At 39.3% G+C, this 27946-nt stretch overlaps 1 protein-coding gene across 1 annotated transcript in view; it reads left to right on the top strand.

The window, feature by feature from the left end:
• The window catches only part of AGMO (alkylglycerol monooxygenase), a 121701-nt gene that overhangs the window by 30924 nt on the left and 62831 nt on the right, over positions 1-27946 (top strand). Inside the window, exons 4-5 of the mRNA XM_083705369.1 lie at positions 12903-13006; positions 15341-15436. Coding sequence (XP_083561495.1) covers positions 12903-13006; positions 15341-15436 — 200 coding nt within the window. The remainder of the gene's footprint in view (positions 1-12902; positions 13007-15340; positions 15437-27946) is intronic.

Below are 27946 nucleotides of genomic sequence, written 5' to 3'. Positions count from 1 at the left end.
TAGCTCCTTTCTCTTTCCCACCAGACAGCAAAGAGAGAGAAAAAAGGACAATAATCCCACTTCAAAGAACACAGTAACACAAACATCCTGTCTCTTCCACTTCTCACTGTGGAATGAAAACATACAACAATCTCATGACTGCAGTCATGGAGCAGGAATCTTAACAAAATACACCCCTGTATTTCTCCTCCTACCCTGGCTGATATGAGTAGTAGGACTTCTGATGTGACACTGGCTCTGTCACTCTGCTCAGTTCCACTGCTCCTGGCCAGAAATAAGGATTCTAATATAACAGTGCAATCCTATGCATGCTTACTTGGAAGTAAATCACACTGTTTTCAGTGGGGCTTAGTCCCAGGTAAGTATGCACAGGATTGCATCCCTAACGGTTGTATCAAATAGCTTATAAGAAGCTGTTTAAGGAGGGTATTTTCTGCTTTCTGTCTTTAGATAATGCCTATAGAATGACTAGAACTAAAATCTGCCAAATATCCTACCAACTAATTAATTAATTGTGTATGTGGTCAAAATCAGTGGGGGGTTGTACCCTCACATTCCGCTCCAGAAACTGGGTATCCTGTTAAAGGGATCCATGAAGGAGTTGCTTCTGTCCATTTGCCCAGATGGCAGCTTGGGCCTCAGCACTTCTAGAGGTGGCGATCCCTGCGGGGATCCCCCTATTTGATGTAAGTCATAGGAATCCCCACTGCTGGGTTGACCCTGATGTTATTTCCGGCAGGCAGACAAGAAATAAATGATTACCCATTGTCTATGCCAAACCTCTTCATCTGTAGTCAATAAAGTTGAGGCCTGATTTGATCCCATTAAATGGCATGGTGTCTTATTGGTAGCTCATCTGAGTGGAGGGGTGGGGTGGGACAATGACTAGAACTAAAATATGCTAAATATCCCACCCAATAATTTATTGTGTACGTGGTCAAAATCAGAGTAGTATCAGATTTATTATGTGTTGAATTGGAACAAGAGGAAGAAAATAAACCAGGGAAGCAGGAGGAAGAGGGTTAGATCTGGCACCAATATAAGAAATAAAAAAGGGGGAAAATACAGTTAAAAATCAAAATGAATATTTTTTTTAAATTTTATTAGGTTTTGTAAACAAGAAAAGTGTTATACAAATTAGTATACCAAGTTTTCTCATTTCATGTGTCTATCACAAAAATAGCATAAAAATGTGGAAAAATATCTACAACATATGTTTTATTATTTAATGTGATAGCTGTGCCATCAGCTGTCTTCAGCCACATATTCAGATCTGTCGCGGACCACCTGAATAAAGCTCACAGACCACTGCTCCACGGACTACAGTTTGGGAACCCCTGACTTAGACAAATGTGAAGTAATCCTGATACACTTTGTCTGTTGCCTTTTGAAAGATGTTTGGGAGCATATTTTCCTACAAATTTGAAATTGTGACACTTAAGTTAAATTTACATCCTTTGTCATCAGTGTCCCATGACAGATGGACAAATTTCAGCTTGATTGGTAAAGATGGAGAGTTATGTGTCATGACATTTCTGTGACTTGTGTTAGTCATGACTTAATATATTGTATTCAAGAAGCAAAACTTTTTATTTTTCGTTGCGGAGATATAGTTTGTCTTTGTGTCATATGCAACCTCACATAAAAAAATCAATCAATCGAAGAACACAATCATTTGTGTTATAAGTGTAAGGTTTCTTCTTTCCCTTTTGCAGTGGTGCATTATTTATGTTTTAACTAGAGTACACTTGATAGGAAGTGGAAGTCAGAGCACTGATCTCTTGTAATTTGAGTCAGAAATTGTCAACAGATAAATTAGTTGTAACTTTTCGCAGCTGAATAAGAACATTAAAAATATTGGTAACAGCGAAAGGCCATTTACTATACTTGCCAGTATTATTTCATCTTATTCTAATCTCAAACACCTGCATAGGCTGCCTCTTTCCATCTCCACCCCTAGATCCAAGGCACTCAGGTCATCTTTCCTGAACACATTTATAATCATTGGCTTATTTTTGCCGTCTAGGTTGATAGTTTAGATGTCGTGAGATTTATTGTCATCTGTTAATGGCAATAAAAGTATTCTCAATGCTTCAGGTCTAGTATTTTCTAGGTCAGGACCTGACACACAGTACGTTAGAGTCCGTAGTCAAAGGATTTATAGGATGGGTTAACAAGATGCAAAAAGGAAACTAGAGAATTCCAGTGTGGGAGTAGAGAAGAGAAGAAGTTGAAAACAATAGTGCATTATTTCCCAGGGTTCTCAAACTCCCCACTCCCCCCCTAAAAAAAGTTATATACACAGACACACAAAATTTACCATTATGTACAAGATTTCATTGGTACACCAGTGCCATTACTTTCATTAGAAGCTGATTATAAAAATGATGCCATTTATATAATTGGGAAAGGACCACAGTTCACTGGTGAAGCATCTGCAGTCCTAGGTTCATTCCTGACATCTCCAGGTAGGGCTAAGAGAGAGACTTCACTGAAACCCTGAACGGCCACTGCTAGTCGGTATAGACATTACTAAGCATGATGCACCAATGGTCTGATTCAGTATAAGGTAGCTTCCTATGCTCCTATGTGCATTACCAGGTTAGCCAGAAATTCCTTGCTAACCATATCTACTCAGCAGTAGGTCCCATATAAATCAATGATGCTTACTTCCAGGTAAGTTGGGTTAGGGTTCCACCCTTACTGCATTTTTTTTTTACTACCACTCTGTAAGAATCACAGAAAAGTTCAGCCATCTTTGTTCTCTGGTTTTTATTTTTTTTACTATCTTACTGCTTGTGTGGAGACCAAATTGAGGAAAATGTGTGTGATTTAAAGGGTATATGATTGGGGGATTAGAAATTGCTCAGTTGGTATTGCAATAAGTCAAGAACTAAGACATAGCAAGCAAACAAATTGCCCTGGAAGCATTCAAATGAATACTTGGTTGTAGTGGACAATGGTCGTGGCATTTCTTTTGCCAAAGTTTGTGTTCTTTTTATTCTTCATTTTCTGTAGGAAGCCTCCTTGTCTCTAATAGCTTCAGTGACTTTGCTTGTTAATCATATTAGCATCCTCTTTGCCTTAGTGGTATTTTCCACATTCGAGACAAGCTTCTGTTATTGTGGTTATGAGCAACTCCCAAGGATTCTGGAGAGATTTGTTACTCTTTACTTTCACTATCAACTTCCCTTTTACCTTCATTTTGAGGAAGTTCTCTCTTTTGAAGTCAAATGTGACTGTCGGACTTCCTTGGTAATTGCTCGTTTTCATATATACTGAATATGATAGAACTAATTAATTCAATATTATTTACATCCAATACCAGGTCCTGTGTTCCACCTGAGATTAGGTTCAAGGTCATCAGCTGTTCTAGGGCACATCATGACCGGAATGCACACATACCCAGTCTATGTTAGCGTGACTGAAGTCATCAATTACTAAAACATTTCCTCAATTGGATACCTCCTTGATTTAATTATCCATCTCATATTCGTTTTTCAGATCATTACTAGGAATATTCAGAATAGACTGTGTTGTTTGCTATGTGCCATTCCCCCCCCCCCATGCAATACAGTATCTCCTTCAACACAATGAGTTCCCTTGGCTTAAATTGTGGGAAAAGCATAAGCAGTTCTCCCCTCCCCACCCCCATATTAAAATTCAGGGGATTGGGGGGGTGCATCTCCTACAAAATAAGCTTGTATGTTTTTTCTATCCACACATACACTTGAAGTGAAATTTCTATGCAAAGAAAGTGGTATGTAAATAGCCTTTCTTTTAAAAATACATGTAAACTAAACAGACACAATTTTAAACACACAAGCCAAGATTTGAAGAGTTGCATTAGGTGTGTCCATCAGCTTAGGTATTTGCAATGGGACTTAACACAACCTTTCAAACAGTGGGCACTTGACCCAAATTGCTAACAACTTTTGAAAGCCACTTTCCCCATGATATGTGGGGATGATGTTTAAAGTAGATATGGGAACCCAGATGGTGGTGTTAGAAACTGAGATATGAAGGCTAGAAATTAAATGGCACCTCAAACCTAGGCACAATTTTTAGAACAAAAATACAAAACTGAAAATGAATGAACTGCAGCTAAAATCTTTTGAGGGTCCCTTCTCCACTCTTCAGGGAGTGGCTGGAAGTGGGGAGGCAGAAAAAGCACCTCCTTTTCTTCCAGCAATGACAGTTTTAATCTGAAATCTTAGGCTCAGTACTGCGCCATGGGCTCAGAAACTGCTCACATTAATGAAATTCCCTGTCGCAAAATGCATCTACAATGATGGGAGTTTCGAATGCTGCTTGTTGGGATGTAAAACTTGGTCAGATGGTTTTCTAGATCCTGACCAAAACTTCTTATTAAGTATATGGTTGACCAATTGTCTTTTATTTTGATTCTTTTTTTGAGTTTGTAGAAGTAATATCAACATACCTTAGTTAATATCTGCATTTATTTATTTATTTATTTTGTTTACTCTTGGCGTACTCTAACTTTAATGTTCCCCTTTAATGTATGCACATTCAGAATTTTGGACATTGTGGGAAAAGGTTTCACTGGCAACCATTCTTGCCATTAAAAGTGTTTCCCATCTGAATATCAGCTGCCAAAGTATGTGGTATCCAGCAGAGCAGGAGGATGAGGACATAGTTTGCAATGAAGCTGAACAGTTTGCACTTCCTAGCAGTGACACCAAACATCAATCTTTATAGAGACAGCCCAGAACACAGGAAAATAAGAACCCTTTACAAAAAAAAAGAGGACAAAAGGAGAATTATCTTCTCCCTTTCATTCTCATTCCAGTTGTTTCCTCTTCAGATCCTTTTAGAACGAAATATATTCTCCCAGTGACATTTCAGATTTTTATTAACGCAACTTGAGTTATAAATGTATGCACTCCACAATGTAAAAAATGCTTTGATTTCTTTAAATGTTGGCTTTGCTGTTGATATTAGTCTATGGAAATGTATTCTTGGACTAGTAGAGGAGCAGCAGCCCAGCTGCAAAAGTAGCATCAGAGTGCTATTGTATCTACATGGGCTTCTGATTTCATAGCATCTGAGGCTGCTACTTTAAACTCTTAGTAAGGGTTTGAGGTGTTGCAGGGAAGCTTGTCTCCTGTTTGTTTAGTTTGGTTTCATTCAGTTTTGTCCAGCAATGGGAACAATGTTCTTCTCAGCATGTGAGTAACCTGTTTTGAAGTGGCTTCTCCCAGAAGGGAGAAGCTGCATGCTTTGCCTGCAGTTGTTCACCCATAGGAAATTAAAACAGATTCCTTCATCAGTTGTTGTCTGGTTATTTGTTTTTAATTTTAAGTGCTTGTGATCTTTTTAAAATACATGTGTAGGTTAGGGACATTTGTGTGGGAGGGACCCTATTCCTGCCTTGTCTCTGTTCTTCTCCACTTCAATTCAGGGACGTAAGAAGCAGCTGCATATTGAGTGGGACCATTGGTCCTTTTAGCTCAGAATTGGCTGGCTGGGATTTGGAATTCTCCTTGTCCTGTTCCTTCTGCTCCAAGAGTGTGTTTCATCTTTCCTTGTGCATGCTAGGGCTAATGTGTTGAACTTGGGTCAAGAGTAGGAAGATGTCTTCATGCACTGTACAAAGCCACCTTTCTTATTTCCCTTTCCTAGATGCCACCTGGGTTGGCATGGTGTGCTCCTAGGTTCAGCAATGGTGTGCTCCTAGGTTCAGCAAGAAAGGAGCAAGGAAGGGAAAGCTACATGGCTCCCTGTGCTCTGTCACTGCACAAACCTGCCTGCCCGCCCCCTTTCCAAGGGAGTGGGAAGGCCCACTCAGTGGCAGGACATCTCCTTTGCATAAAGGAGGCCCTGGTTTCAACCCCAGCATCTCCAAATAGGGCTGGCAGAGACCCCCCCAGTCTGAAACTCTGGAGAGCCACTGCCCGTCAATATGGATAGTACTGAGTTAGAGGCACCAGTGGTCGGACTCACTATAAGCAGCTTCCTGTCTTCCTACTTCTCAATTGCTCCGTGCTTCAATATTATAAAACAAAATGTTGGAGTGTGATAGAAGAATTGATGTTTGTGAAGATGGATGGACAGACAGGCCAGAGATGCTACCAAAATTCTTCAGGAAATTTTGGTGGCTTTGGTGGTGATTGTCTCAAAGAAGAGGAGATCATTAGAAGCCCTGAAATTCTTCGCTCTTTTTTATTAAATGCCAAATAAGAGAAGGCTTTCTGACTTACCAGTGCTAAAGAACTGTCACTAGGAACACTGGCCCATGGAAGACACATGGTAAAAGAGGGTTCCCAAACATAGGTTGGCTTTTGCTCCCAAGCCCAGTTTTCACAGGGGTAGCTATGAAAGGTAATCACCTAGCAAATCGGTGGATGAAATCTTTGTGAAGAAAGGTCTGAGCTGCCCACTATTTCTCTAAGTCAAGATGTTCCTTGTCTCCTGCCAAGGCTCTTCCTATGCAAAATGGGTACTTAAAATACCTACCTGAAGAACATGAGGCGAAAGAGGCAAGGTTCCCCACCCAATGAGAAGGGAATGTACCTCCCAACATCAGGGTATCCAGGTCCCTTTAGAGAACCAGGGTTCAAAGCTGGAATTTTCTATGAAGCTGACCAACCTTGGTGATTCTTTGTGAGTAAACTTGAACAACGAGTGTAGTGAATAAGCAAGTTCAGTTTTAGAGCCACAGTGCTCAGGTTTATTTTATATTATGTTTTGACCTTCTGCTTCCCCTCTAAAAAAGTTTCTTAATTTGGCTGTGTATATGGTTGCCAGTCTCAGAGTTTTTGGATCCCTACATGCCTAAACACTTGGCATTCATGCTACTGGGAATTTTGGATTGGAATTACAACCACACTCTTCTGAGGTCTGGGAGGGACTCAGAGAGAGTGAATGCTTCCACTACACTCCAAATGAACCACAAAGGTGCAAGTTGAACTGAGTGCTAGGGCACTGCTTTAGTGCATCCCAGGTTCCTTTCCATCTGGTGCAGAAAGAGTAATTGGGAGGGTGGTGGCAGCAACTGCTGGAGAGTAAGGCCCACTGGCAGCACTGCAGGGCTGTTGTGTTACAGTTGGGCAACGAAGTGAGTGGGAAAAGCTCTCTTGAGCACTTCTGTCTTGACTTTGCTACAGGGGTGCTTTTTAGAGCCTTACGGTGGATAGGAAAAGGAAGTGAGTTATTTCCAATTGTGCAAAAAAGAATTTGTTTCGTTTCCAAATTTGTCTATGGTGATATCTAGTCAAGCTCACCCATCACAAATATCCCACCCCCCGAGCCTCAATATGATGCTTACTTACTAATACAAACAAATCAAAATCCTATTGAAATAATGTGGCTTTTTGGACATGTTTCACTTTAAAAAGCATGAATATGTATTACTTAAAAAATAAAGCTGTTGTAGACTTGAAGGGCAAAATCAATATGGATTACACTCTCTTAACATAGGCTGTGTACAAGATACCTTGAGATTTTACTACTGGAGGGCTTGGCTGTCTCTATTTTTCCTGGACGAGGTCTGTACTACTTTTTGCTTTGGAGAGTTCTTCCCACATTGCCTCAGATCAATGGTTTTTGTTTTGAATTTCTAGAATGCTTGTGGATCTTCTCTGTGGGAGTGATTGCTTTGCTATTCAGATGGTATGGCAGAAGATCAGGCAGGGGTTTCTGGCACATGTACATATCTTTGAGGCAGGTTTTGCACTAGCTTGCTATAGTTCTTGGCATGTATATCCTGGGAACATATTGCCTGATTTTTCTATTTGATCCTAAGTTAGCTCACTCACTGAATCATTTTCAGACCACACAAGGTTTTTAATTTTTGAGTGATGGGAATGAGAATGAATGGAAAAATCAAATTAGAGAAAGAAAAATCAGTAAATTGCCAATTTTCCCTAAAATGGTTCATATATTGATACATTTTTCCTTTAACATTATGCAGATGTGTTAAAAGCATTTAAGGGCAAGCTATGTCAATATGATACATTTATGTGCAGCTCCAAACCTTAAACTGAGGATATGGGGAGCATCCAACAATTGGCATTGGATCACAATGGATTTCAACCCTTATCCTTTACTACCGCCAGCCTCCTACCTGAACCTACCAAGTGCCTTATCTCTAGCAGTCCTTAACACAAAAGCTGGCAAGTGGGATTTCTTGGCAAGCTCTCCCATAAATTTTTTTCTTTTATTGCAACAAAAAAGGAGGAACAACTTTGGTGTGTTCTGGTTCAAGTTACCTTCTGGGGTTGACTTCTGGCTACTTGTTTCAGTTGATTTGAGGGCTGGATAAAAATATTAACACAATGGATACTGAAGGAGCAGAAATGAAAAACAAGAAATTTAAAGTTACTTGGTTTCTTTTTATTTAAGAATGTATCAGTTGATTTCTGATACTACATCTCAAAAGTGACATACTTAGCAACATTTTAATACAAGCAATGGAATGGGGGACTCTTCAGGGTAGTATGCCAAAGACTCCTTCAAACGTAGTGCCGCTCTCATCTCTGAAAGTTGGGACACCCAGAGAAGTGCTCTAGTAGCAGATCTTGGAGTTTGGGCAGGTTTTTGTAGGAGAAGGCAGCCCTTTAAAAATGCTGGTTCCAAGTTATTTAGGCTCTGGTGCATGCCAGTAATTTAATTTTCAATGACTGGCTGACCATTATTAAGGAGAGAGAGAGAGAGAGAGAGAGAGAGAGAGAAGAGAAGAGAAGAGAAGAGAAGAGAAGAGAAGAGATTTATGCGGCTAGTGTATCTGGATTCTGCATGTGACATTTTAGTTCATTTGTTAAAGGAAAACTATTATGGAAAAAAAGTATTTGAAATTGAGTCTTTAACCATGTGTAACATTTGTAATTGTGGACAACTTTAAGTTGAAAATAGTATAATGGAAATGTTAATGAAATTATGTTGTAGTTTGCAGCCGTGTAGCTACTTCCTTTGTCTTGCTGGGAAAAAAGTGTGTTTTTAGTTTGCTTAAATTCCCCTTCCCTAGATTCAACGTTTTTATTTTTGTTTTTGATCATGGGGAGAATAAGTTATGTTAGTTGATTGACACTGGTGTGCTTTCCATCCTTGTAGAGACACCTTTTGTATTTTACAATGTGTTGGCTACAGCTGTATATTTTGTAGTAATAGATAAAACAGGCTGCCACCTGTGTTCAGGGCTGACCAGCAGTGAGTGTGACTGTTCCAGTTCTTCTAGGCATGATCATTGCTCCTCATTCATTACTTAATCTTAACTCTTTCTTTTTAGAAAGGAATTCTACATTGCAAATACAGAGCAGAGTGAAACTTTGGTTTAGCGCACATTGTCAATATATTTGATTAACATCAGTAGTTATCCTGCCAGTAAGAGCCCAATGGATTTTTTTTTTAATTTCATTTTTCAAATAGGACACGGTCTATAGTCCATAGGCTAACAATTAGTGTTTCTGTCTACATTTACAACTCGACACTTGGCATATATTTCAAAATGAAAATAGATCTAATATATATGTATAGACAACAATATACAGTACTAGTATTTTCCATGAAACCACATCTGCTCCCAATGTAATTAAACTGTTCATCTTAAAATAAGAGCTTGTATTACAGTTAACTTTCTAAACTCAAGGAAGTTATACTGGCCTTTATTGGTTGCTTTTGCAAATTCTTCTCTCAGAAATAGGTCTTTAAAATTAGCTTTTAAAAGACAAGTCCACCTTGGTATATATTTTAATCAAATAATCAAACAATAAGTATCTGCTTATAAAGTGGAAATCTGTTTATAAGGTGCAGGAGTGGAAGTTTTGATGGCTATTCTCATTGATCAATGGGTTTCCTCTTAGGCAGTAGGAACCTTTTTCTGTAAAAATAGCAATCAGAGGCTCTGTGTGCACATAGTTCTGTCCCACCTGTGCAAGAATTCTGGGCTATGTTTTTTAAATCACTCATTTCCACAGCTGACTGTTTGATGTATTTAAGACGAAGAACATGATTCGGCATTGTTCTCACTGGTTTCTCACTCTTTAATTGAATACTTGCTAGTAATAAAATGGACTTCTAGTAATTCTTTTTGAATACCATTTAACCTTAAGTTAAATGAATGTACAATGTAAAAATCACCATGGATTCTCTTACTTGAACTTTTCACAATGACTGAGGGAAAGAAGCAAGATCCAGTTACTGTACTGTGTTTGTACAGCTGTATCTCATTGAGTCAAGGTTTGTGTTACACACAGTTTGTGATAGGAAGTATATGCTTTTAAAACAACTAAGGAGACAGATCTTTAACCTCCACCCTTTTTAGATTTTTTTGTTCACTCATTTAGCTTCTGTCATGGTCCTAGGAAGTATTTCAAATACAAATTATTGCACAGTATTGTAGTTTGCATGAATAACTCGTCCCCTAGTGCACTCATTAGGAAGGGTGGATTAAGATACTCATTTCCCTGAGGAATTGGTTTAAGATACTGAGTGTTTCAAGAGAAGATGAATTCTCAAAAACGATTTCTCAGGTTGCATGTTAGGGATATTTTCCTGATGGGTCAGTTAAATAATAGTTTTTCAGTATAGCTGATGTGAGGATTTTGAGGAGCTCAGGATACAGTCTGGGATAATTTAAGTTGCATCCTATATTATTAGCAGGTCATAATTTCTTGGCTGTCATATGCTAATATCTAACTTACAAGTATTTTGCAATTTCTCTGGTGTCTTGGAATGAATGACCTGAAGATTCATTAACATATTGGATTTGGTAAATTTGATCTAACGGGTTAATCATCACTCCTAATGTACTTTTGGCAGTAGAAGATACCACAGCATTGATGTTTATAATCATATACTTATATAGTGAACAAGATCCCAATTTTTGCCAAATGTTACTTGCTTAATCGTTTCAACAAAAGTTTACCTTCCGATTGTTACTAAGTAGAGTTCATCTGGCTGCCATCCAGTCAACTTTCACATTATCAGCAGATTTATGTAAACTTCATTCTTTGAAACACAGGTGACCTGAGATTTGTTTAACTTTAAGAAGACAACTACTAGACTCCACCACCCACTTTCACATTATGATGAGTTCAAGACACTCCACAGAGCCTCAGGCTACACATCTGATGGCCATGAAAGACTTGGTCTTTTCAGTTCTTCTTGCCAAATTCCTTCTCAAAACTGTCTCAAAATAGACATACATATCTAAAATTCATAGCAACCAGGCCACCTAGACTATTTTAAAGAAGACAGTGTCCTGACATATTTTGGCTATTGATAGTGAGGCAAGGGACATAGAGACAATCAGTATGCATACACATAGCTGCTGATTGGTGGCTGCCTGTTTCCCTGTCTCCTTAGTAGAATTATAGGAATGGCCTTGATCAACCAACCAATCATCAGCTCAGAGCTTCTGACCTCTTTCACCATCACACTTAAGAATGGAAATAAACCAAACAATATGAACAACCCCCATCATTCAGCCTGGACACTTAAGGTCCACCTCCAAGGTTCCCTCACTGTGAGACACAGGGAACCAGGCAGAGGGCCTTCTTGGTGGTAGCACCCTCCCTGTGGAATCCCCTCCCATAAGATGTCAAGGAGATAAAGAACTACACAACTTTTAGAAGACATCTGAAGGCAGCCCTGTATTGGGAAGTTTTTAACGTTTGTCATTTTATTACATTTTTATATTCTGCTGGAAGCCTCCCAGAGTGGCTAAGGAAACCCAGCCAGATGGGCAGGATATAAATAAAATTATTATTATTATTATTATTATTATTATTATTATTATTATTATTATACAAAAGGTGTAAAATTCTCATGATATCCCTAGACAGCAATATTATGTTCAGGGAACGATAGAGAATGAAATATTACACATAAAGCATTACTACATAATAAGACGCTTACTCTTATTTAGCTTATCTTTACTGATAAAGATTATATCTAATTGCGCACACACTCTTCCAATTTCTCTTAAAATATGTCCTGAAAACCCTTCCAATTTCCTCGCTTTACAGTTTATTTCTGTATGTATTACTTCAGCTCTTTAAATAGGTAACTTTTCTCACTTATATTAACCCCACTGAGGGGTCCATTAGATATTCTCTCAATCATGTGGGAGCCACTTAATTGTGAGCCGTTCCTACATAGGTCATTTGAATTATCAAGGCACTTGGGCAGGGTGATTGTTTCTTTGCAATTATATTGTTTGATTGCAATTATATGAGCATTTCCTCAAAAGTAAATATTGCTTTATTCAATGGGTGTTCAATGCATAGGATTGTAGCCTCAGTCATTTTCCTCGGTGTAGATATCCTTTGATCCTGAGAGAATGTCTAAAGGGATTCTGGAATTAGCTGATTTTTATGTATAAAATGGGACCAGGACAGAGACATCGAGTTCCGCCCAACATTGGGGGGAGGGCTCATTATTTGCATGTGACATTACATTTATGACACACACATGTGACATCATGTGCATCGGGAGGAGGCTGAAAGGTTCACTGCCATTGCAGGGAGGCCCTATAAGGCCCACCCCCTCAAGATCAGGAGCAGCTTAGCTCTGTTCCCACATAATCTGTGGGCGGGATGGAGGTGTCCTCAGCTCCGTGGAGTTTGCACCTATCGACTATGATAACTGAAAAAATGATCTCACATCTTACATTACCAATCAATCACTGTCCTCTGCAGGTGATCACCCCCTGCAGATACCACCTTCTCAGGAGGTCAGTTCCATACAATGTCCTTTGTTTACTGCTCTTGGCTCCTTTGAGAAGAAGGGTGGGATATAAATTTAATTAATCACCATCATTATAATTTCTGAAATATGTGTATCACATGCTAATTTTTATTAATTGTGATAGTTACTTGATTATAGGAACAAAATGCTTTGTTCTCTATTCCAGAGCTCACATGAATTATTTGTCTTTTCAGAGATTAATTTATTGTGGGCAGGACACCAAGCTCATCACAGTTCTGAGGACTATAATTTATTCACAGCATTAAGGCAATCCGTCCTGCAGAAGTATGCATCTTGGGTATGTTGCATAAAAGTTACACTGTTGTGCAATAAAATAATGGCTAAACATGTGTGTCAGTCATCAACTTTAGGGATATCAAATCTATGACTTAAGCTTTTTTCAAAAAGTAATTAGTAAAATGCTTTATTTACTTTAAACTTCCATGTGGATTCTACTTTCTCTATATCTTAGAAGAAGAAGAAGAAGAGTTTGGATTTGATATCCCGCCTTTCACTCCCTTTAAGGAGTCTCAAAGCGGCTAACATTCTCCTTTCCCTTCCTCCCCCACAACAATCACTCTGTGAGGTGAGTGGGGCCGAGAGACTTCACAGAAGTGTGACTGGCCCAAGGTCACCCAGCAGCTGCATGTGGAGGAGCGGAGACGCGAACCCGGTTCCCCAGATTACGAGACTACCGCTCTTAACCACTACACCACACTGGCTCTCCGATTAATATATTTGACATGAGTAAATAAAATGAATTTAATACTTAAGTGCAATTGTAAAATTTCTATTAACTAAAATTATAAATGTTGAATTAACAATGAATTAATTGATTTGTATATAAAGAGAATTGTTTTAAATGACATTGAAAGCCTATATATGTATTGTGTGTGTGTTCTAAATAAAATGACACAAAACTACCTTGACAGGCAAGCAAAATTCTTATATTTCTCCCCAATCTAGGAAGTGATGTCTATATGTAGGAAGGAGGCTTTGCTCTTAAGTTCCTTTGCTCTAAAGTTCCTTTGGTTGGTTGGGACATTTATAGTGTGTTGTGCTTCTGTGTTAATAGCATGAGTGGATGCCCATGACAAATAGTCAGGGCTGTGCAAGTGAGTCTTAGCACTGGATTAGGGACTGTAGTTGCTACACTGTTCAGGTGCTTGGTGCTGCCAATTCACACACTGTAAGTCACCTAAATTAAGGAAGTGAACTTTTCTTTTAAAATGTAACTAAAAAGGTATTAATACATGGCCACAAAACCGGACTTGAACCTAGCCTTGATCACCAGCCAAAATTTATGGTTGTCACTGACCATGTGCAGTGGAAGGATCTTTGCTGTGATGTCATAGTATGCAGAATGCATTTGAAAAAGTGTGAAGTGATTGTGGACGCAAACGTCTGTTCTCCTCACCTGGTTCTGAGCTTCTGATGTTGGCGTTGCCCCTGTAAAATGGCTCAGAAAACAGTAAATTGAGGTTTGTGGTTTTAAATCCTCACTGAGGTTTAAAGACATATGGAGCCCGATCCTATGTGTGTTCACTCTGATGTAACTCCCCACTAAGTTCAGATGAGTTTATTCCCATATAGAATTCCCAGGCTGCAAAGAATTGCAACCTGAGTTTCATTTCTTTGCCCTACATCACGGTGCATAATTTCTCTTAACTATTTAACATAATTTACTACTTACCTTGAAAATTCTGCCATTTAGATTTATAAAAAAATAGAATTAACTGTTTTGAGGTCACTATATATAAGCAAATAGTATGTAACAGTACTGTTGACTGTTTGTGAGACTTGCAATCAAACTAATGAAGAATGACATTAGAAGATTTTACAAAATAATAGTTAACTAATAGGAGATCTCTGGCTTCTGTTTCATAGCAAATGTTTGTGGTCTCCAGTGATGGGTAGCCTGCCATGTTCAAACGGATCCAGTTGAAAAGTGACAGTGGTTCTTGTTTTAGATAAATTTGGCCATGCCAAAATGGAAACTAATTAGAATTGCCACAGCCTTTTTCGTGCTTTTGGAAAAAAAGCAATGTGCTGTGATTTAAGCATTTTGCATCTCACTAGAATACCTTCCTAAATTCTTTACTTAGAACCTCTTTCTGTTACAAGTGCAGTGAAATAAGACTTGATTGGATACAAACCCAACTGCTGACTTTTCTGTCATTGAACTTTTCAGATTTTTACCTGATGACACTAATTGAGTGGAGACACATGAATAGCTGGAAAAATATTGTGGACATTTCCAATCCACTAGGAATTCACCCTTAGAGTTTTGGCTGGTTAGCAGTTCCATGGCAGAACAGCAATGAAGGGAACAATTGAGTTAAGCAATTTAAAATAATGAAACGTGGCAACCATTTTAGTTATAGCACATCTTTATCCATACTAAGTTTCAAGAAAGCATATTTCAGAGTATGATGGTATGTATCTAATAACCAGAATAGCAACCAAGGGAATTGCAATGGGTACATTTTCTCTTTGCTGGCTTCTTCTATCTTTGTCATCTCAGGCATGTCTTGAATGTGGAGTTTCCCATAATTCTTTTATTAAATGAATAAAATTATGTCTATTATAATTTGGTAGATACATTTGTTAACTTGTCTTCCTTAATTTTCAGATATTCTACTTGCCCATGGCTCTCTTTATTCCTCCCTCAGTGTGTGCTGTTCATCTCCAGTTTAATCTCCTTTACCAGTTCTGGATACATACAGAGGTAATTTAGGATCTTTAGCAATGCCTAAGCTCTTAGTCTGGAACTGTGTCTTGGAAATCTACAAGTAGCTGATTTATTGTGTAACAGAAGTATTTTTCTGATTTCTTTAAAGAGAAACATATGCTCCTTTTTATTCCCCTCTCTCTCTCTCTCTCTCTCTCTCTCACACACACACACACACACACACACACACAGGCCATTTGGTCCCAATTAGTTTAAAATATTTTAACTTCAGCATATCAAAACAAAGTACTATTTTAGTACTGTATTTTTACACTTTTTATTTTAATTGCTGCAGCACAGATAGACTTTATATCTGAGAAAGACATATCAATGAAAATATTTTCAATGATCATCAGATCATTTTGTTAATGATCTAAAATCATGACCAAATTTTGGTGTTGGCCTCCATTGTCCTAATGGTTAGCTGCTCATGAAAGTTTCATGTGAACATTGTGTGCATTTGAGCACATATTTGTTAGTCTTCTGTGTTGATAACTAATTAGTCATCATGCTATTTCTCAGGTAAACTTTGTTTCAAGTTTTAGTAATATGCAAGGTTTATGTGCTGATCATATTATTTTTCTGCTGCATACAACAATCTATTTTGAATAGCCATCACCCCATATTTAAATTAATCCTAGAATAAATAATTATCCTCTACTACAACTGTAGCTTATTACATTACAAAGTGCTTAGTTATTTTCAGTTACGTAGTTCACAGATTGCTGTGAGGAGGCCATACATAGTTCTACAAATGCTTTCTCATCCTGTTTTCAGGTTTCCTGTGCATATTGTTTGGCTTACTTGCTGTGCAGTTACACTTGGTCTTTTATATATAATATAGCCTCAGCTTTTAAAATATTATAAATCTGAAGGTTATACTACACTGGTCTGCTAGTTATAATAAAATACCAAAATCACAATGGGCTGTTAGGACAAATAAAGCAGTCCTGCTTTTTATAAAGAAAAGGGTCCAGGTGTTATTGTGACAGAACTAAATGTAATTTTGTTCAGATGTTGCTGTCTGACAGATGTGAATTCTACATTATATTTAATTAAGTGTTCTTCCATAACAAAATGCCTCTGTCATCTCAAGGCTACCTCTATTGCAACATTAAATCATGTGTTGCTGCCCTGCATGAAATTCCCCCAAAGAAAATATTTAGCTTAGATAAATGATGCTCCTAAATTTCTAAAATAAATGGTATAGTTGTTCCTCTCAAAATTACTGATATAATAAACAGAAAAGGGCTTTGAAATGCAATACTTCAGGAGCTGAATCAGGCCCTAAAAAGGCTGAGGGAAAGTGTTTATTGATAGGCATTTGAAAAAGACAACATGGTAGTGCTTTTGTAACAACTGAAAAGAGGGAGATGTAGGAGGGAATTGCATAAGGCTCAACTGAACCTTTCAACTTGGTTTCTGCTGCTGGTTTTTGGCAAGGTACATACATTCTGCAACCTGCTAGCTAATACTTGGTGTAGGAGGTCCATGCTTGCCTTCCATAGCAACATCCAAATATCATGCATGCATGCATATGGCTAGTGCTTCTTGAATCAGTTGTCAAAAGGTTGTTTTGATTTGGCATGGGAAACTTATATAAATGCATCAAAAGCAGAATAACAGATTCCTGGTTCAGAAATATTCATTTTAATATAATTTAATTTTAATTATAGAGCCTTCCACAGGCAAGGGCAAAATAAAAACCAATACATTTATGTTTAAAGAATAATATAGACTATAATAAATAATGCTTTATAGAAGGTGTGCACCTACATAATATTTGCTTCAGACCCCAATTTGGTACTTAATGGAACAGCCTAGAATTGTGGTCTGAACTAATTTTTGTGGTCATTGCTCAAGCATCAAAATTTTGTTAATTGAACTTCAGCTCACTGCTATGCATGTAAATAGTTGATTGAGGTGTGTGTGAATAAATGAAGGAATTCACTTTCTAGTTGAAATAATTCCCTCGAATTGTAAACTTGACCTTTTGATCACAATGGAGCTGTCCCTCAGCACCTTCTCCCCTCCTCACTCTAGCAGCCTCCTTAAGTTTAAATATAAAAGCTTCACTTTCACAAAGCTGCTCCATTCCCTAAAGCACTGGGTTTGGAGAATGCTGATAAAATCCTTCCCTATGATTACAAGCTAGACCTGTCAATCACAATACTCCTCCACCCACTCACAATCTCCCTGCCAGGTTTAATAATTTGGCCGTGACAAACTGTGAATAAAATAATCCTGAAGGAATGTGTTCTTTATATAATTAGGTCCAAAATGCTAATGAAACATGCCTATTTCTTTCTAAAAGCCATTGATTAGTTTAAAATAGTTTAATTCAGTTTCTTTATAATTGCACACTTTTTCCACCAAGTATGTTGAAAGGTTTGTTTTTTATTCAATTAAAATCCGTATCTAGTTATGTATCACCTGTCTAAAGAAAAGCTTTGAGCTTGTCCAATGGGAAGTAGAACCTTTAACTGAAAATTATTGGTGAAATGTGGGGGGGGGGATTGAGTGACAACATTCTGCCTTCAAGATAATTTATTATAAACAGATTTCTTGAAACCCTTGTATTTATTATATAAACAGTTTCTAAGCCTGACTGTCCATTAAAGCTAGGCTTTCACTTCTTCATTCCTATAGTGCAGTTATATCAGAAATTCACCCCCCCCCATTGCTTTATGATCCCTACAGGCCTGATTCCTTTAGCTTGTTTTAATTCCAAACCAAAAATATTATTGTTTCACTTCTCAATGTGGAAATTTGGAAACCTCCATATTACATGCTAACTGGAGTAGAAAACTGCCTAATCAGATAGGAAAACAGTTGGCGATGAATAAATCAGGGTTTGCCGAAAAATTCAAAGTTATAAGGCGGGCAGACGAGTGCATATCCTAGGGGTTCTGCCTTTCCCCAGCTTCCCTGTAGAGAATTCACATGACAGATATGGCCACCATGCCCATCTGTATAAATACATGGGTGGGTTGTCTTGAATTAACTCAACAACTTTAGTAGAAAAAGCAAATCATGCTTTTATTTTTATGTTTCCTTGCCAGATGGTCTCAAATATGGATTCATATTCCAAAGGTTTTTTTTTAAATCACCTTGACTTTGGTGTAGTAGTTTATAATATTAAGGGAGAACAAAATAGTTGGCTCAGTTCAACCAAATACAGCAGACCATGGCCCTAACCCCCCCTGACATTTTCATTTGTTTTTATATGTTAAGTTCCTGAACAATTCCATTGTTGCAGACTATAGATGTATTATGAAGTTTAGATGTATTATGAAGTTTATAATAATATGCATCACAGGTAGCGTCGTAGCTACTTTAAATATGCAGCCAAGAGTAGCACGGGTCTTCTTTACCATATGCTGGTGGGCTGTTGAAGCATCAGTGTATTATTCAGGCCCAGTAAAGTTATACTGTTGGTAGTATAAGAGGTGCAACATAAACTCCTCTTATCTGACCCATGTTCTGGGCACCACAATTTAAGAAGGATATTGACAAGCTTCAACGTATTGCAAAGAAGGGCAGCCCAGATGATAAAGGGTCTGGAAACCAAGCCTTATGAGAAACGAGGGAATTGGGTATCTTTAGCCTGGTAAAGAGATTGAGAGGAAATGTGACAGCCTGCATCAGATATCTAAAGAACTTATCACATGGAGGATGGAGCAAGCTTGTTTTCTCCTGCTCCAGAGGCTAGGATCCGAATCATTGGCTTCAAGTTACAAGAAAGTAGATTCCACCTAAACATCAGGAATAACTTTCTTACAGTAAGAGCTGTTCGACAGTGGAACAGACTTCCACAAGAGGTTTTTTTATAGCAGAGGTTGTTTGACCATCTGTCACTTATGATCTAGTTGAGATTCCTGCATTGCAAGGAGCTGGGCTGGATGACCCTCAGGGTCCCTTCTAACTCTACAATTCTATTATTCTATCAAAATGAAACTAGGAGATGTGCTGCCATGGTTCTCACACCTTCACTGTAACTGATGTGCCCCATTTGTTCTGGATCTTCATTGATAAACCATCTCCTCCACAATCCAGGAAGCGGGATCTTTATTCAAGTGACCTGTGTACATTTTGCAAAACAGCAGAACTAAGGATTCACGTTGCAGTGGTGACAAGAGGAGTTAGGCCACTAAGTGTGACATTTGCCTTAGATTTCAAGTCATGACTGTTTTTCATTATTTAAACAAAAACAGTATTCAAGTCTACAGATAGAAAGCAGTAAAGATTTCCTCATGTGTTGAGATGACTTTGAGACAGCAAACATGCCACAAAAGATGCCACAAAGTTTTCAATCCCCATAAAGCTAGCTTTGCTATTTCAAAGAAGCAAATTTATTTTACATTGATTTCATTTGTCTTTTTATAAAATATGACTTTTTCTGTTCCTCCTCCTTAAATAAAGTATACACATAAATGCCTTGGACTTGACATACAGTATATGTAGTGCAATACTGGTAGTTACTACATGAATATTCATGACTGAAGATGCATCTTTTTGACGAACTATGAAGAACTTTTGTAGCTTTTGCAATTGTCAGTTTTAAGGTTGATAAATAACTCATTGTTAACATTTGAGTGTCAAAGTATTGCATTTCCTTTCCCTGTTTATGGATTGGGGATACCAGAGGAACACAGTGCACACCATCGTCCCAGTGCAGCAACAAGTGACTTGTAAATGGGAAGAAACTTCTGAACACATCTGTCCGTTATGGAGACTACCTTGCAAATGCAAGATGGTGCTGCTGTGGGGAGAGGATGCATATCCTTCACCCAAGGATGTGTGAGAGCACTGCCAAACAGATGTTCAGCATTTTCAGTTCTGACAGTATCAGTCACCTGTTTGGGTGGGATGGATTCCAGCTTTCCCAACCACCACCACCACCTCCAGCAGGTGGTCAGGGCTGACAGCATCAAAATTTTGTTCGTTGGCAATGAACTGCAGCCCACTGCTATGCATGAAAATCTCTGGATTAGGGCCAGAACATAATATGACCCTCTTCAAAGGATTAATATTGCAAGCAGTGATGTTAGCAGGGATGAAAAAAAATCGTTAAAAAACATCTACTTAGATCAAAATGGGCAGTTCTAGCCCACTTCTAAGCTTACCCAAAACATATAACTTGGTTCATTGTACTCCTCATGTTGGGAACCCAAATATGATATATTTTTACAAAACTATTTCAATATTTATTTTAAAAACAAACCAAAACTAAGCGGTTGAAGGTTAGGTGTGGTCTTTTAGAGAAACCACTGTGAATCAAGGAATGCCTCTATTATTTTAAAATGGCTTCAATCTTGTTCTCACTTACCTGAGAGTATGCCCGGTTGAATTCAATATGACTTAATTCTGAGTAGACTTTTATGGGACTGTACAGTGAATCTAACTAGCTGTCACCTTGTTTATAGCTGGACAAATGATGGAAGCTGAGCTAACCTGAAATATTAACATTTTTCTTACTCTTAGGTGGCCTTTTGGGGCTTGGAGATATTTCCTGACAGTTTTTGTGGAATTCAAATGTGAATGCTTGTGCTGTTTTTTTGGTTTAGAATAAAAATTAATAGTCTGTATTCTATTGTCAGTCTTTTTGGAGTCATTTTATACTAATCTGTTGTCTAAATAAGCTTATTTATTCAGCATATATAATATGTGCACAACTAAGATGCATTTGGAAAAATGAGCAAGTGTCTTTACTGCTTTCAGTTTGTACTATATAGCTGCTTTACTGATGCAGCAAATTGCATTTAGAAATTACTGGTCACCTCTTCAAATTAGAGAAAAATAAAAAACCATGTATAAAACATCTCTTCTGCTGCATTAAAGTATATCTTTGAGATAAAAAGTTCCATTCATGATGGAAATTATCACATTCTTATTATTTCCTTTTATCAAGGTGATAGCTTTCAAAGGAGTCCTTTGTTTCTATGGGGTTTTTTTGTGTGTGTGTTGGGTTTGTGAGCATGGCTGACACTGAACATAAACTGAAAATGTGAGAGCAGTGGAGACTCTTGCAGTGGTTAAGAAATGACCTAGGGCCAGGGAGATGCAGCTTCTTACTCAGCATGTGCACAGAAACTAGTCTACTGTACAAAGGCAAACTTTACATTTGTTGCCACCACTGGCAAGTGGCCCTTGGGAGGTTGCCCTAAAGGGAATGTGTGGCCTACAGCGATGATGGCGTCGTTGGTGGTAGCTCTATTTTGTGCTCCGCGTTGATAATATAGATTTATTAGTATTTTCTAGCACTTTTAAAGCTTTTTTTTTAACTGAGCTTAGTAGTTTTAAACTATTATCTTTTTTTATTAACTGCCAAAGGCCTATTTTTATCCAAAAGAGGTTCGGCAAGCCGCCCTATCTTCACGAAGCTGGTAATTAGCAGACGGGGGAGTCAGCTACTCCTCTGGAAGGACGCCGAGCTTTTTATCCATAAAAAAAACCAAAAAGGAAGGAACTGAAGCAGCTACAACTCCAAGAAACACAAGGCAAGTTTAACTCGATAATTATTCCAAGGGACTTTTGTTTTGTTTTTTGTTTTTTGTTTTTTGTTTTTTTGTTATACTGCCTAGCTACTTTACCGGTTACGCCGTGAGGCTGCTGAATGAGGGAGAAAGACCTAGTTGAATTTTAAAAGAAACAAGTTATAGTATGAAAGCCTAGGACCAGTAATATTTTCCAACATTTTAAATGATTGATACCTCACAAGCCCCGATGTAAATTGCTGGAGAAACTAACAAGTTGAAGAGGTTGGAGAGGTCTAGAGGCAACTTCCACAAATCAGCATTTCTGCTATTGATTACTCCAGCTTAGAATAAAAGATAAGTCGCCGTTAAGCAAGCACCCCCTACCATATATCCATATATACCTATATACCCACTATGGTCCTCACCAGGAAAAAATACAAGGACCAAGGAATCTTGCCTAATTCACCACAGAGCCCGATGGAGCGCCGAAGGAGACAAAGTAAAATTACCAGCTACTTTCCCCAAAAAGACTCGAGTAAGAGAACTCAGAATGAGAGTATTCTAGAGGTAGCTATGCCTTTGCCACTCACAGTGTTGGATTGGTCAACACAGCTAAAGGACTTGCAAACAAACAACAAGAAGACAAACCATCCAACAAATTTGGCCCAAGAACTTGCCATAGCAGAGAATGCTACAAAGGCTAATACAGCCAACACACCTGATGCTAATCCTCATTTGTCACCGCTGGAACCTGGAAGCAACCTTTCAACCCACTGGTTGAAAGCCAATGACAGCGGAACAGAAATGCGGGGTGATTATCTTCAGGAGCAGATATACCAGATTTCTACGGATCTCCTTAACGTCAAAAATTTCTTATCGATAACAAACGGGCTTCTCCTGACCCTAGTGGATAATTTCAAACAACATGTGAGCGCTTCAGTCCAGAATACAAATCCCCTAGCCAGCCCGGATCTACCACTCCCCAGCAAACCCCGGAGGAAAAAAGCCGAGCCTAAGATGAAGAAAAGCAAAAATATGAAAAACCTAAGGCGGCCTAAGACAACTCACCGTACCTGTAAAAAATATTGGCAGAAGCTCTTTAACCTTCTTCCATCCCTTTCTACAAATGGAACAAACAAATCCAACTCGAGTGCCATCAAAGAGACACGTAAAGTAGACACACTCACAAAAGAATCTAAACCAAGCTTCGAAGAACCAACACCGAGCTGGGACAAAGGAACTAATCCATCTACAGTTATACCGCCCCAGAGTCCTCTTATGGCCAGCACAGAATCTGTAGACAGAGGTGAGCTGGCGACCCAAGCTATTGAGGGGAACCACTCCTCTCAAGCTCGACAGATGTTGTGTCCCAAAAGAGAATGGAGTTTAGTCCTAATCCCACAAAAGCTTGTCTTTGCTAATTACCCTAAACCGCCTAGATTTTATGCAGGGTCGGACCGTATAGACCACTTTTTGTCCATCATAAGTGGCATTTTACCGGGGGTAGTAAAAGCAATTGACATAGCCGCTATAGAGTATCTACATCAAGATGATTGCTCGGTACGAGCACTGATTACTTTTTTAGATCATAGTCTGGCCAGCTTTATTTTTAGAGCTAAAAACCTATTCAAAAAAGAAAGAATAGTCCTATTAAGAATATTTGAAAATAGAGCACCTTTAACCTCTCTGATGGGGCCCAAGGGCATAGGAATGGAAGTTCACAAAAGGGAAAAAACCAACCACCAAAACCATCAAAATAGAAAGCATAAGTTCCAGCAGGATCATCTCCATCAAACAGTGCCAAATGAAAAAAAGGAAGCTCCACATCCAACTGGCGTCTGGCCTCTCACGTGTGATAGTGAGGACTCCGTTTTGGAGGAAGAACTCTCACTGATAAAGCGATTCTGGTCACTGCATTCTCCAGCTCAAACTGAGATCCTGAAAAGACTTGATTTACTTCGAAGCAGACTAGAAAAAAAGGATGACCAAGGTGAGACAATGAAGGACCCTTATGTGCAGCCCATATCTCCCAAATGTCTAGTGGATAGGAGGACGGTGGGAGGCACCTTTAAATGTGTAGACGTGGAATTACAATCTGAGCCCCCTGTGATGTACAATAAAGTAAGACCAAATCAAGGTGTGAAATCTCAAAGCGCCTGGCACACCTATCTTAAATTGTCTCCGAATGAATTAGCTTCCCCCCCAACTCCAAAATCTAGCCCCAAATCACCAAGAAGAGAGGATCATTACACTCTCTCCAAGCAGTCATCCTCGAAAAGAGCCAATGGGTGTGTTTTTTTAGACACCAAAGAATTGCTGGACGTGGTGGTGACATAGATCCAGCTCCCCGAAGGGCCCGGGGCCTAAAAGTGCTGTCTTGGAATATCGCGGGTTGGCACGCCAAGAAAAACAACCAACAATTTTTGTGCTACCTTAAGCAATTTGACATCATCTTCTTTCAGGAGACATGGCAGAATGACCCTATATTTCTCAATGGGTATAACTGCCACTACCTGCCTGCCTCTCCATCTTTAAGGGGCGGCAGATCTAGTGGTGGCCTAGCTTGCTTCATTTCCACGGAGCTGGCGCATTCTCTAACAGCCCTACCCAGCTGCAATTCTCTAGCAACAGCCGCTCTACTTAGCTTCAAGAGAACTACTCTTTTGCTGGTCAATGTCTATATTCCCCCAGGCCAAAAAAACCCCACGGTCAAGGCTATTTGGGCTGAGCTAGAGGCGTTTTTAGAGCCTTTCGAATCTACTTACCCGTCTGCCCTGACTATTGTGTGTGGAGACTTTAACGCTAGTATAGGAACAGATGACAACAGTCTATACACTCACTTCAACCTATTTATGGACCCTGAAGAACAGACGGATATTGGTGCAACACGACTGTCCAAAGATAGAAGAAGTAATTTTTCAGGTCTCTGCTTAGTGCAGGCTGCCAGACGGAGGGAACTGCTGATATTAAACGGCAACATAGAGGGGGATCGCCCCGGGGAATATACCCATTTTTCCAAGGCTGGGGGAAGCGTTATAGATTATATTCTAATCTCAAGATTTGCTCACAGCTTTGTAAGGAAGTTCCAAGTGGGCTACAATACTCTGAGTGATCACCTACCTCTAATTTTAGAGCTTGCAGGTCGGCCTTTTGACTATTCTATTGCCGAGCCACAATATATACCTTCTGTAAATTTGGGTATACCTGCTCCCAAAAGACTCAAATGGTCCCCAATACTGAATGAAAATCTAACCCTCCTTCTTCAGTCAGCGGAGTTAAAGCTTATTCGCTCCGCTATTGTGTCAGGCAATTCAGTAGATGCGATTATGGAACGCTTTAAATTACTTTTGGAAAGATTGAAATCCCATTTAACAACAGTGATACATAGCGCCGCTACAAAGAGGGCAAAGGACGGAGCTAGCTGGTTTGACCTGGAGTGCAGGCAAACAAGGAGACAAATGAGAACAGCCTACCAGAGATATAGGAAATCAGGGACTGCCCTCCTACTTAATGCTTATATTTATCTGAGAAGGTCTTACAAACAATTACTAAGGAGAAAGAAACTGGAAGCTGAAAGAGCCGTATGGCACAGTCTGGTTAAGGCATCGCACGAGAAAGATACTACTTGCTTTTGGCGAACCATATCTGGTCTACTGGACCAGGAGCGTACTAATTCCATCTGTACAGTGGAACCAATGGAGTGGTTGCGCCATTTTCAATCTTTGTTCTATGACCAGGAAGCCCAACACTACAAATTATGTATTCAATTGGAGGACCTACCTCATTGGCCACCAGTAACTGTAAAGGAAGTTGAGAACTTAATCGCACAATTAAAGAACAACAAGGCCCCAGGGAATGACTACATCCCTGCCGAACTTCTGAAGTCCAACATTGGCTGGTGGGCCCCCCTGCTGGCGTCTTTATTTTCTTGGATCGACTCAACGGGTTTACTCCCAGATGGTTGGACTGAGGCAATAGTTATTCCAATCTATAAAAAAGGACCTATGCCAGACCCGGCGAGTTATAGACCAATCAGTCTTCTGCCTATACCCAGCAAACTATATGCCAAACATCTTTATATTAAGCTAACTAGCTGGCTCGAAACTGAAGCTATTCTAGCGGAAGAGCAAGCGGGTTTCAGGCAAGGCAGGTCCACCATAGACCATTGCTTCACCCTAGCCTATTTAATTGACAAATATGCCAAAAAATCCCGTGGGGTGCTATATGCAGCCTTTATCGATCTAAAGGCTGCTTTCGATTCAATTCCACGTGCAAGACTCTGGGATAAATTGAGCACATCAAGTATAGACAAAAGACTATTATTTCTGATCAGCTGTTTATATAAAGACACGGTGCTGCATGTAAGAACTTCGTCAAATGGCCATCTTATAGGACCAGTTCCTGTCTGCAAGGGGGTCAAGCAAGGTTGCATCTTGGCCCCAGTTTTATTCAACTTTTACATCAATGATATGGTTAATTGTTTGTCATCTCCGGACTTCCACGCCCCCAAACTGGCTGACAAATCAATATCAGTACTTTTGTATGCTGATGATGCGATACTCCTATCTCGAACAAGAATAGGCTTAAATAGGCTCATAGGTGAATTTTCAGCATACTGCAGGAGAGAGCAACTGGTAATAAACTATCAGAAAACCAAAATTATGGTTTTTGCAAGGAAACACAGACAGTACAGCTGGAGGATGGATAACCAGACAATTGAACAGGTTAAAGCCTTCAAATATCTGGGTATCGTTTTCCAGTCGACCGGGTCCTGGGATGTCCATCAAAAATGTGCCAAAGAAAAAGCAGCTCAAAGTATTAAGATGCTGTCTCGCTTCTTTTATACGAAGGGGGGCAGATACATCCCAGCAGCCTTTGAAGTTTTTCAAGCAAAACCTCTGGCGCAGTTACTGTATGGGGCACAAATCTGGACGGGGAACCACTGCTCCAGTCTTGAAACTGTTCAGTCTAAATTCCTAAGGCAGATATTCGGCGTCCCCTCCTGTGTTCCAAACGCAGCATTACGACTCGAGGCCTGCCTTCCATCTGTAGAAACTCAGACCTGGCAAAGAACATTCAACTACTGGCTTCGTCTTAATCTAAATCCACCTGGTCTACTGCCTCTAGTAATGCAAGACCCCCACAAAAGCAAGTGGTTCAAAACTGTGCATCAAAAACTTCTTACATGCGGTCTGCATTCACAGTCCCTACTATCAATGGGCCTCATTAAAGCAAAGAGTCTAATAGGCCAGCGCCTGAAAGACATTGAACGGCAAAACAACCTGACTATCTTAAAGAAACTGTGCCCATGGTATACCTACTTTCCCCCTTCTCATTTTGACTCTCCAGCTTCATATTTGTTCAAATTAACCATCCCAAAATACAGACGTGCCTTTACATTGGCTAGATGGGATGTTCTCCCTTCTGCCGTACTCGAAGGTCGCTACCAAAAGACTCCATTTGAAAAACGACTCTGCCCATGTGGAGATGGTAACACGGAAACAGTGTCCCACGTCTTCCTATCCTGCCCCCTTTACAAAGACCTAAGGAATGAGATTATTACTCCACTCATTCTCTCCAACCCCGGCCGTTCACCAGACATCACACTGTATTTCCTCTTATCTGATACGGATAGTCAGATAACAGAGAAGGTCGCGAGGTACATCGAAAGAGCTATGAAATTGAGGGCCACCATCTGAGTGACAGACTTGTTCATCTGACGGACCTCCTTTTGCTTGTTCTTTTCTCCCTTTTATCCTTATTTCTATTTTTAATTCTTGTATAGCTGTGGCCTGTTGGCTTTGCTAATAAAGTTTTGTTTGTTTGTGGCCTACAGCCTGGGGGGGGGGGAAAATACCCACTCCTTCCTTACAGTGTCATTGCGTGGGTAAAATGGTTGGGGTCACACATACATTGCCCTTTGCTCTCTGGAGAATAGGATGGGATACAAATGTAAGATAAAATTGCAATAATATGACAAAACCCTGTCTTGTGTGAATAGAGGTTGTCCTCAGTGAATTTTACATAT

This window comes from Podarcis gaigeae (genome assembly GCF_964106915.1).
Source record: "Podarcis gaigeae genome assembly, chromosome: 12".
NCBI lineage: Eukaryota > Metazoa > Chordata > Lepidosauria > Squamata > Lacertidae > Podarcis > Podarcis gaigeae.
The sequence above is the reverse complement of the archived record's forward strand: the minus strand, read 5'-3'. Positions and strand labels throughout refer to the sequence as shown.